Below are 12,500 nucleotides of genomic sequence, written 5' to 3'. Positions count from 1 at the left end.
CGCACGCACGCACGCACGCACGCACGCACGCACAAACTGGTGTACTGTATAGAAACACATGTTCATGGAAATCTCCCCCTGAAGGCATGACTAACACACATACTGTACACACACACATACAGTACTGTACACCCACACACTTGCACGCGCACGCTTGTGCTACACACACACGCACGCACGCAGGCACGCACGCACACACACACACACACACACACACACACACACACACACACACACACACACACACACACACACACACACACACACACACACACACACACACACACACACACACACACACACACAAACACACACACACACACACACACACACAGTATACAGTATAGTATACATCCAAATTACATGCATACTTGCACAAACACGTCAAGGCAGATCAAGTTCTCTGTTCAAAACAAAAACAGCATAAAACAAACTGAACGTAATTGTCCAATTTGCTCATTAGTACTAAAGTGCCGTGCTGCGCCTTTTTACCAAATGTCCCAAAAAACACAGACACAAATTTTTGTTTGATGGTCCCAAAGTGGGCCCAAATGTCCTCACTTACAGTATACAGCTGGGCTCAGGGCTGTGAACCATTAGCACTGATCCTACAGAATGGGGACGGGAGAGGTGCCAACACCACAATGTCCCAGAGACAAACCAGCGAGCTTTCATGCAAACAAACATCGTAACAATGTTACCTCTCTATTCACAGCAAAATCCTCAGTGTTAATTTAACTCTGGGAGTGTACAAATGGAACCAAATGGACCCGTAAAGGGTGCATTTAGTTACATTTGTACACTCACAAAGTTACAGACCTGTAATGGTCCATTTGGTTCCTAAATATCAATCATTTAGCTTCCTCTGGAACCCTATAGCACCCTTTGCCCTTTCAGAAGGTGCTTCAAAGTCGTTGTCGGCCCGCTAAACGTCAAAGAAAACGCCTCATAGAGTCATTGCATAGCTCAGGAGGAGGACTGGAATACCGAAGTATACTGCGTCAGGCTGTAATGTACTGTACAATGTATGTTTTCAGAGCCAGATAGTGTTCATTTAACTCTGAGAGTGTAACGATGGACCCATAAGGGTGCTCTATTTTGAGCCTGAGCAATTCCTAAAGGTTATTTGAAATGTAATCCTTAACGTCAAATCAGCCTGGAGTTTGTTTATTCACACAGCATATGGTAGTAATGTGGTGGGCTTGGATGATACCTTCTGGTGCGTGTCAATATATTACACTAATAAACCCTCACAAGATGTTAATACTGGCAATGGTGCTTGTAAACAAGAACTGCAATAGGAAAGGCGTTTCACACCAAGAACCTTGTGTGAAACAAACACATCTTCAAGAACAACAATTCAATGTAATAAAAAATGTAACATATTCCTTATGATTGCATGCAGGCTGGTGTCGAAATATTCATGTGAAGAAAATCAGTTCTCGATTTTGGTGAAATTCTGCTGCTGTGTGATCTGGCTTCAAATTGGTATCCTGGGATTACCTGAGATTTCAGATATCAGATCTTGTGTAGGAATCCCAGCCTGCTTGATTTCACTTGAAGTCTTATTTTCAAATGAACTGGGATTAGGGCGAAGGGCAGGATGCCAATAGACCCCTTAATAGACGACATCACACTGATAAGAACCAGTATGCGCGTGCAGGCCACCAAATGAAACCCATTCTGTCAGGTCTCGCTAGGACGCGCCTCACAAGCCAACACACAAGAGGAGGTTGAATGTACTGAAACCAGCGCACCCCGAAACAATATGTTGGGAATTGATTGCATGAAACAATCACCTGTGTACATGTATGTATGTATGTATGTATGTATGTATGTATGTATGTATGTATGTATGTATGTATGTATGTATGTGTGTATGTATGTAGGTATGTATGTATGTATTTATTTATCTATTTATTTATTTTATACATTTTATATACTGTATATATACATGTGTAATCCCTACTTTGGTCTTGGGTACGGTGTAGACAACTGTGTCTCCTCGTAGACACAGTTGTGTCTCCTCGTAGCACAGCTGCTTCTTTTGATCTGACAGTGAGGAGTTTCACTCACTGGAAGGGCAGGAGGAGCACGGCAGCACGCTATCCCTCCCAGTTCGGCTCCCTGTCAAACAAATCAACCTATAGGAGTTGCTAGTGCAGTGACAGAGATCGTCCTCCCGTGGCGGCTTCCCGCCAGCACAACACGGCCAATTGTATTTGTTGGAATGCCCGGCCAAGCCAGAGGCACCGAGTCGTAATCGAACCCCAGTATCCATATTGGTGGGCAGAAACTTTACACCTGAGCCACCTGGACACAATGTACAAAATTGTCGAGACTAACTTGCCAAAGTAAAGGTCAAACAAAATGCATAAATCAACTTAGCTCCTCATGCCTTGCATCAACATTATTATACATTCAGTCATGCTGGATATACTGTAGAAGGAGATTAAAAGCAGAGAGTTGGATGGAAGACGATGGGGTGAGGAGGAGGAGGAGGAGGAGAAGTAATTAAGCAAGAAATTCTGCAAAAAATGACATTAATGACTGGAGCAGGAAATTAGTCGAGCAAGATCAAGAGGTGCCCGGTTCCTGCAGAGAGAAACAGCCATGCTTCATAAGGGCCTGGACTTTGTCTTTGGTTCAATGTCACAAAGAATGCTCATCATACATAGTATTCCTTTTAAAAGTCCCACAGTAAACATCAGCGGTGCAGACGGCGTGCATGGCAAACATCTACTACTGCATCTTCCAATGATGTGGTTGCTGCCAGAAATGCTGCAGCTTTTTCATGGCGGTTGTTTCTTCATCCGCTCCTTTTCTTTCCAGCCTCCCTCTGTTTCCCTGCACTGCTCTTCATCCAGGCGGCATTCTTGCCCCTCCTCAGCTGGTGTGACTCATCCACTGTATTAGCTCATTCAATCCGGGAACGCATCTGTGTCACTTTTAAGATTTCTTTGACTATTCAAAAATAGAAAGATATACAAGCTCATATGAGGATTATGAGCTTGTCGATCTGCTGTTTTTGAGAGAAAAAACATCGTGTGAAAATGTGTGCAAAGCTTTGTAGATCTGCTATTTTTCAATAGCCCTAAGTATAAATTATAGCAAAAAAAGATCCAAAAAGACACAGCATGCGTTCCCGGATTGAATGGGTTAGGGACTAAAATGGGATTAGAGTGCCGGGCACCAAAGGGCCAGACGTACTCATTCATCATGCATACTGTTACATCGATGCATCTTTACTCGTTTGATCCTGCTGATTAAACCACATTGAACATGCTATTGTGCCTCTGAGACGAGAACAATTATCTTGTGCTGAGATACAGAAAAGCTACAGTACTCGCCTCTGACAGACAAACAGCTATTAAAATTAAATCCAGTCACTTTCCAGCACATTATCCACTATTTTAATCGGTTTCGACATTGATGGTTGTTTTTTTTTATTAGTGGATGATACAATTTATCTCGATCTACCCGATGCCTCTGAAAGTATTCATGCTGAAATACGGCTTGAGAGGGTCTTATATGAACACAGAACCTCACGTGAAAAACAAGAGCTATATGGACATAAGATGTGTCACTAGTTCTGAAGTGCATATATGAATAATTAAACGGGGAAAAAAACATTCAGCACACCCATTTCCTGTTTCACGGTAAATATGGGGGAATCTTTATTTACCATGTCCCCTCTTAATTCGGCACTTCCTGTCAGCGTAACTCTCCTCTATCCATCATGCTGGGGTCTAGACGGCTGCCAGTGTCAGCAGTCCTGAAATATTTATCAGTCCTTTCCACTTCTCCGTGCCTGTCATGGGAGACAACACAACCGGAGCTGCCTCACTTAGTGAACCATTCAAAAAGCTCGCCAAGCAAACTGACTGGGGGGGTGGGGGGTGGGGGGGAGGTCCGTGAAGTTGGCAAGAGAAAAGACAGAGCCCCCACTACTCACTGGAGCGTTTAAGAAGTGCTCTCGCTAACTGGGGTTCAGTGGGGATTCAAGGCGGATCGAGGGAAAGTAGAATCGCAGCCTTCCTTACGCTGAAGATTGAAACAGAGCGCCTCGAATGGCCTCCCACTGCGGATCAGTGGGGAATAAGAAAGACGGAAATGAGACTTCCCTCTGACAGGTCCTCTGAGACCGTGGCAATGGAAGCTACTTTCCTACACCGCTGACCCCAGCAAGACCAACAAAAAAAAAGCAATGCTCAATCAAGGATGCAGGGGTTAACTGTTGATTGTTATGTTACGATTTCCTCCGCTAGGACCCCTAATTTTGTGATTTGTTAATCTCTTTAAACATATGTTTTGAATCAGGGGTTAATCGATCAAAAACCGACGAAGCAAAGCAATAATTACACCCGGAAACGTTTCAGGTTTACAAGACAAATAAAGCCGTCACGCACGTTTTCAAATGCTGTTAATCTGGTGCATTGAAACCGGAGTCAGGAGGAGGTCAGTTGTGTTACAGTAAAGAAAACAATGATGCATGTGCTGACAGGTAACCATAACACACTCAAATACTGTACACAGCACTGTAAGATACTCAGTGTTCATTTAACTCTGAGTGTGTAAAAAAGGATTGAAATGGACCCATATTTGGCCCTATATTTTTGCACTCTCCGAGTTAAAAAAAGAGGATTTGACTTTGTAGTAGTAGTAGTACAAAGTAGGAAGGGTGGGTCTCCGCGCAACTCCAGCAAAATGTGCTGATCGTGAAGAACATGGGGGCCAGTTTCAAGGCCACTCAAACGTACATTATTGATGACACTAATGGGGTTGAAACACATCAGTGTTTGTAAAGGGGGGTCTTCACTGGCTGAAGTGGCACATTTGTAGTGCACCCCGCGCGCCGTGCCGCACATTGAAGATATCCGATCTACACGGTCACAATGCGTCACGGCACTGCTCGTTGTTAGCCAGGGCTGTTAACAAAAAAATGTGGACGCGGCTGACAAAAGCGCCAAATTTTTTCTACATGCTCTCCATCATCATACGTTTCATTTTGGAAGGGGAGCCACGTCATCAAGATGGCAGAAGGCGGCCATCTTGGATATCAAAGATGGCCACCATGTAATATCTATAAGTGCCAATATCTCGGCTTCCAAGCCACTTAGAAGGTCAATGTAGGTGTCAAAATATATATATTGGGGTCAAGGAATTTAATAAAGCTATTGAGAATATCAGCAAGTGACTATTTCTGCCAATATTTGAACATTTGGTTCATTCTGGCAATTATTCTGGTCGCTTAGGTCCAGATGTGGACACGGCGACCAAAAGCACCACATTCTTTCCACATGCTCTCCATCACCATAACTTTAAGTTTTTGGTAGGAGCCACATCATCAAGATGGCGGAATGCGGCCATCTTGGATTTCAAAGATGGCCACCATGTAATAACTACAAGTGCCAATATCTCGGGTTCCAAGCCACTTAGAAGGTTAATCTTGGTGTCAAAATTAAATTTTCTGTGTCAAGGAATGCATTTAAGCTATTGTGAATACCATTTGATTTTTGTTTGTAACAAGATCAAATAAATATGTTCATTTTAGCAATGCATATTTACATAATTTTCATCTTGGTTAGTGGTAGGACACATTGAAAACTGGATAACCTGCATGAAGTGAATTATTAGCTTCACTTTCTAGAATAACAACGTATTAAAATTATCTGTCACCTGGACAACTGCAAAGATCTGTGCAATTCCAGTGTGCCTTCTTTCATGGGCACCTTGCACCACAACCACTTGGCCAGTTTAATGCAGGCTTTTGACGCCATCGGTAGAATGCTCCACAAAGGAAGCCAGTAGAATGCTCCACACAGGAAGCCAGACCTGGTTGTCGACATCCAATGTCCATCCCCTCCTTCTGGACTAGGTGTCGCTGCTGGGCCAGTTCAGACGAGGCCCAGATCCCAGACTGGTAGACAACTCACGTCACATGCTGCAGCAGTGAATCTTGAGTTGGTGGAATGTATAATTCCAAACTTCCATCATTTTGTTCTTCTGGCCGAAGCACTCTCTAGGTAAGTAAGTAGGATGCGGGAGTCTATCCCTGTTACAATGTGCATAGACCCCTCAGAGATGGATTGCTGAGGTGGAGTCAAAGTGCCACACCTACCATCAGCTCCCAGTACTTACTGCAAGACTTGCCGCACCCAGGCCGTGCTACCTATATGGTGAGTTGATGGTGTCCGCCGCCAGGGATCGAACCCATGACCTTGTGGTCGAAAGGCGAGCGCTCTACTGACTGAGCTACCCGGTGCTTCATTAACAAATTCCAAATCACTCGTTTTATCATAAATTATGACTGTGGAGCGCTCAAGAAGTTCAATGTATTGGTTATCTTTGGTCACAAAAGTGTATGGATTTGCTCCCATGCAGTTTAAGGCCTGGGTGACGACAGGGTATGAATTCCAAGCCAATCATACTGGCTTCTTCCCTTTCCCGCAGAATGCTTATGTGTCACAGCCTGTGTAAAAGTGGAAAATGGGAAGTGCTGTAATCTTTGGCCAGAGCATGGCAGATGGTATTTATGAAGATAGGTGTAGGTCTTGCCAGTGCCAAAAGCGACCCAGATGTCTGTAGATAGGCATGAAACTTGGTGATGAGGATAACGACAACATCTGTATGGATACATACATGAGTAGCAGGTAGAACAGCCATGCTCCAGGGCATCAAGCAGGTGAATCTGCATCCTGGTGTCGGCTTCTTCATGGTTACATGGCAGCATGGAGTGGCTGGTGTCTGTGCTGACCACTGTGATGCCAGATGTAATGAAGACCAGCTTGCTCTCTGGCCAGGCAGTTAATGCAGACCCTTAACTGAGGGCATGGATGGTTTTCATGCTTAAGTGCTCATGTCCCCCTCTCTGTGTTGCATGGCTATATATAATCAGGATAAGAGTGCCACCTCATCATCCTTCCACATTGAGATCTGCCCTGCCTGCTTGCGTGTTGGGCATCTGAAGGGAGGCACTGAGTTCTATGTTGTGCATAATCTAGCCGACAAAGTTGGGTAGATACTGTATACATTACATTACAGTCATTTAGCAGACGCTTTTATCCAAAGCGTTATATTGCCAGAATTAACTAAATGTCCAAATCATGGCAGAAATAGTCACTTGGTGATATTCCCAATAGCTTTATTGAATTCCTTGACCCCAGAAAACATATATTTTGACACCAAGGCTTGGCTTGGAAACCGAGATATTGGCACTTAGAGATATTACATGGTGGCCATCTTTGAAATCCAAAATGGCCACCTTCTGCCATCTTGATGACGTGGCTCCCCTTCCAAAATGAAACGTATGGTGATGGAGAGCATGTAGAAAAAAATTGGCGCTTTTGTCAGCCGTGTCCACATTTTCCTAAAAACTGGTCTTAAGCAACCGGGCTATGTGAGCTTGTACTTCTGCTATCTTGGATGTGCGACACCGGGGTGCAACTAAGTGTAATTCAGGCTTTACCGTCTCTTACTGTAAATAGTATACGCTCATTAAGAAGAAGTGGACCCTGTTCAATTCAAGACCATTACTGTACATGGTGGGTCATCTTTTATGGACTGTGACATTTATTATGCACAGTATACAGTGTACTGTAGGATGCATGTAGGGGGGCAGGATGTAGGGGGCAGGATTCCTGATGGCCACTTATTTACTCCTCTCCCACTCACTCACGCATGAATGTACTGGCACGTGTGCATACAAACGCATGCACACACACGCACGCACATACACACACACACAAACAGGCACACATTTTTTTCCCTGTGTCTGTTGAACACTCAGTGCATATGGTCACATTTAGACATGTTTATACACACGGACGGCAATGAGATTCATGCACGCAATCTAAAATTAGCTGTAAAGCGTGTGCACTGTGGGGTTGCTGTGAATAACAAGACGCTTTAACTGGTTAAGCCTGAGTGAAATGAAAACACCAGTTTCGAGCTCACAACTTCAAGTCATAATTTACCAATCACTCATTTATGTCAGTCCTTTTTAAACATGCAGGCTGTACTGTACAGTACAGTGTAAAGCCATTCTTCACCGTTACCTCTGCCTCCATATATGGCCGTGGATTGTTGAGAGACTGTCTGGCTATGAAAGTCTTTGATGTCACCTTTCTATAGAGCAGTGGTTCCCACATGATGTGCCAAGGCACACTGGTGTGCCGTGAGAAAGGTCTACGTGTGCCTTAGGATTTTGTGACTACCACATATTATTATTGCAATATACTGTACACTATACAAAAAGTTGTGAATAATAATGATTATTATTTTATTTACTATTTCAGTACTTTGTGCACGCGTATTTCCCAACACAGACACATTTTATGCCCTAAAATAATGTAACCACTTTCAACCTGGTGTCCCTATTTTGGGTATGCCCAATATTTTTTATTATTAAAAAACTTTTTATGAAATAGAAGCTCACAGCTTGTGTCGCATTGCGAAACAAGCTATTTTGCTATATGTATACAGGTGTGCAGTGTGTGAGATTTTGACTTGCTCACTGGTGTGCCTTGGACACCAAATGTTTGAAAACCACTGCTATAGAGTGATCTGAATCCATTTCTGTGCCACACACCCCATTTAGTTTGGTCTCCATAATCTGCCTGCCCCACACACTAGTGGTTTCTAGAAGCAGTCAACATCACCAGTCATGTTTGGATCAGTTTTAAATGGTGGTTGGACTTTACATTCCAGCCCACCTTCAAAGAATTTAATACAGCCAATTATATTGTATGAAATAGTCAGAAGAATCGGTTGAGTAAACGGTGCTACTGATACAGAGCTTGTTGTGTTTGTCTCTATCTACACAGTAAAATCCTGAGTGCTTATTTCAAAATGACAGCCCTTATTGGCAGGGTCCTTGCAGTCACTGTGTCTCTACAACCCAAGATTCCGAAAATAGCCGATCTGTTTTCTAAGAATTTACTAAATGTTTCCAAAATCTTCACCTATGACATGCCTCAAATAGAGATGTCAGGGTTAAAGTGGGTAAAGCTTTGCTAACACTTGCCAGAGCAACACGTGAGGCAAAGCCAGCACTGAGACAATGCTCCAGGGCTTTTCACACAAACAATTTATGCTGTTGCTCAATGCAACCGCCACACTACTACTGTAGCACTTCTCATGCAACATGCACAGGTACAATATACTTACATCCAGAGCCACGATCACAGGAATGCACTGGCACGTACACAGCTTACTGTAACACACACATACACACAAACGCACACGCACGCACGCACACACACACACACACACACACACACACACACACACACACACACACACACACACACACACACACACACACACACACACACACACACACACACACACAAATAGTCCTAGAAACTCTGGTGTGCTGTCTCACTCCAATACAGAGTTAGATGATAGCAGTAAACACTCAGCTGCTCTTTCAGTCTGAACCACAGCCCTCACAAGGTGACCGCTCTCATGTTCGCATCTGCATCAGGACGTCACAAACAAGTAGAAAATGAGATTTAGGGAACACTCTTATTTCTGTATCTCTGTAGTCGAGCGCTGAACCATGTTATGGTATATGCTATCTCTTCTCTCATCAATCTGTTACACACACACACACACACACACACACACACACACACACACACACACACACACACACACACACACACACACACACACACACACACACACACACACACACACACACACACACACACACACACACACACGCCATGCATAATTCAGGAGGCATCCAATTATATCTGGAAATAATTCTATATTCCACATGCAATATTAATAGATTACATTGTGGCCCTAAGAACTCGGGGAATGACAGAGCGGCTGACTTGGAGGTCATCGCTTCCACAGGAACGTGCTTCAATCCCGACTGATCCCGCTACAAACGTTCCTGAAGACAGACGCAGAAGTGTTGAGCATGAATGAACAGATTGGGGTTACCCAGCAGGCAGCCAGTCAGTGCCTGGTTCTGCCCAACATCACTCACCACTCTGCAGAATCCTGGAGTGTTAAGCCTGATTTATAAAAAAATACGACACAAGGTGTCATATTGTAACAAGCTTTGAGATTGTAGATCGGCTATTTTCTGAGTCACAGACACAGTCATATGACAAAGTAGGCGGGCAGGCAGATTTTGCAGTGCGGGACACTGTATACTGAATGATATGTAACATCCTTTACGGCTTTTTACAATGTAGCCAAGCAACATGCATGATCATGCCAAAACAGCGGTTATCTCTGAATGTAGGCCATCTCATCATTGTGTGTGTTATCAGCTACAGTCAGGGCTCTTTCTGTGTATGATTTAGGCTTAAGCAGTTTACTCAACGTGGCACAAACACAGGGATCAATATCGTAATGAGCCCAGCAGGCTTTTGACTCAATCCACCAACAAGAGCACCTTTCTTGTCCCAGAGCACAAATCACTAAGAGCCCACTGGATCAATGTGTCCGCCCCTCTAATGATGTGCAGTAAACATGATTAATGTCATTAAAGACTCGATCTCTCTTTTGTCCTGTTCGCTCCTCATATTCCCCCGCTCTCCTCTGGCTCAACCTCTCTCCCCTTGCCTCCATTCTCATCTCTTTGCCTCCCTTCTCATCCTCGTCTCCTTGCCTCCCTTCTCGTCCTCGTCTCCTCGCCTCCCTTCTCATCCTCGTCTCCTTTGCTACCCTCCTTTCACTAGGTGAGACCTTCTCAGAGAACTACAGCCACACAGAGGTGTGCAAGCCCTGCACCATGTGCACCGGCCTGATGCGAATGCAGACGCCCTGCACCGACTCCAACGACGCCATATGCGTGTGCGACTACGGCTACTTCTTCGGCGAGCTGTCCGGCCGCTGCGAGCCATGCACCGTGTGCCCAGTGGGCCAGGGTGTGCTGGCGCACTGCGATCACAACCACGACACCATGTGCGAGGAGTGCGTGGACGACACGTACTCCGAGCGCGAGAGCTCCCTGGACCCCTGTCTACCCTGCACCATCTGCGACGATGGCATCGAGATAGAGGTGTCGCCGTGCTCGCCTGCCAGTGACTCTGTCTGCCACAGTGAGTCTGCCACTTGCTTACACACACACACACACACACACACACACACATACACACACATGCACATCCACACACACATCGTCACAGCTTATTTGGGGGGTTACATCTCTATCACAATATTTTCTCTCCCATGTGACTTGGACAGGTCAACGAGGGTGACTGTTTGAAGAGGCAGGGTCAAAGGGCAGCACGAGGGTCAGACAGTGAGATGGCAGGAAGCTGAACTGAATGCTAGGCTTTAAAGGTCACGGAGGTCACGGAGGTCAATAGTACACTAATACAATACACTGAATGGAAACGGAAGCTGTAAATTCACCAGGGCAGAATGGGGCATGAAATTAGAGTCGAGCTTCAAATCAGTGCTGGCATGATGTGTCTCACAGCCTCTGAGACTAAACTAGTGCTGTTAAAGCTGCAACCTGGGAATTATTTTAAAACGTTACATTAACAAATAGAGTATGTTAATTCCATACAACTAGAACATATGCAGTGCTTGGAGCTGGAGGTGGTCTCTCTACTCAATTCCATTGAGAAATGTAGCCCCTGGTGTCTGGTAGAACACCTACTGGTTGAAACTCATAAGTATATATATCTTCCCAGGCCATGCAGGCATTTTGTCTCTCAATTCGGTAAAAGTTTGGTCTCCCATGCATGAGACCCGGGTTCAAATCCTTGGTAGGACATGAAACCTATGGGTTGCAGCTTTAAGTCATTGTCGGCTGTACACTGCAACATCCAGTGTCAAATGTAACTCCTGAGAGTGTGTAACATTGATTGACAATCAGGAGGCTGATGCTTGACTTTTGGAGTAACACACAACTTTCAATGACTATTGCAATTTGTGAAACCACATCAAAACCACTGTGTGTCACAACTGGACTTAAAGAATCTGTCAACACCTGCTGCGGTGTACTGGACACACTAATAGCAGATGGTAGTCGTAGATTCATGTCCTAATGTGCTGTCATACATACATAAGAACCAGCTGGCGGTAGAGAAACAGACTGGGTTAGACATAAAAAAAAACCTTTGAAAAAACAGGAGACGGCAGGTGAGGTGGAAAAAGAATTGATAATTAGTCACACTGTCTGTTCCACACAGACACACACACACACACACACACACACACACACACACACACACAGACACACACACACACACACACACACACACACACACACACACACACACACACACACACAGACACAGACACACAGACACACAGACACAGACACAGACACACACACACACACACACACACACACACACACACACACACACACACACACACAGTGTGTGCGTACATATATGTATATGTGTGCGCGCGTGCGTGTGTGTGTGTGTGTGTGTGTGTGTGTGTGTGTGTGTGTGTGGGTGTGTGTTCTCTTGCTTCCAGAAGACAAAAAGATTGCTAAATTGCTCGGGGATAAGATG

The 12,500-nt window shown here is 44.6% G+C and overlaps 1 protein-coding gene across 1 annotated transcript in view; it reads left to right on the top strand.

Moving 5' to 3' along the window:
• Nucleotides 1-12,500, top strand: part of ngfra (nerve growth factor receptor a (TNFR superfamily, member 16)) — a 33,967-nt gene that overhangs the window by 4,934 nt on the left and 16,533 nt on the right. The window contains exon 3 of the mRNA XM_084071587.1: nt 10,704-11,066. Coding sequence (XP_083927713.1) covers nt 10,704-11,066 — 363 coding nt within the window. The remainder of the gene's footprint in view (nt 1-10,703; nt 11,067-12,500) is intronic.

The sequence above is a fragment of the Gymnoscopelus microlampas genome (genome assembly GCF_963454915.1).
Source record: "Gymnoscopelus microlampas genome assembly, chromosome: 11".
In the NCBI taxonomy this organism is placed as follows: Eukaryota; Metazoa; Chordata; class Actinopteri; order Myctophiformes; family Myctophidae; genus Gymnoscopelus; species Gymnoscopelus microlampas.
The sequence above is the reverse complement of the archived record's forward strand: the minus strand, read 5'-3'. Positions and strand labels throughout refer to the sequence as shown.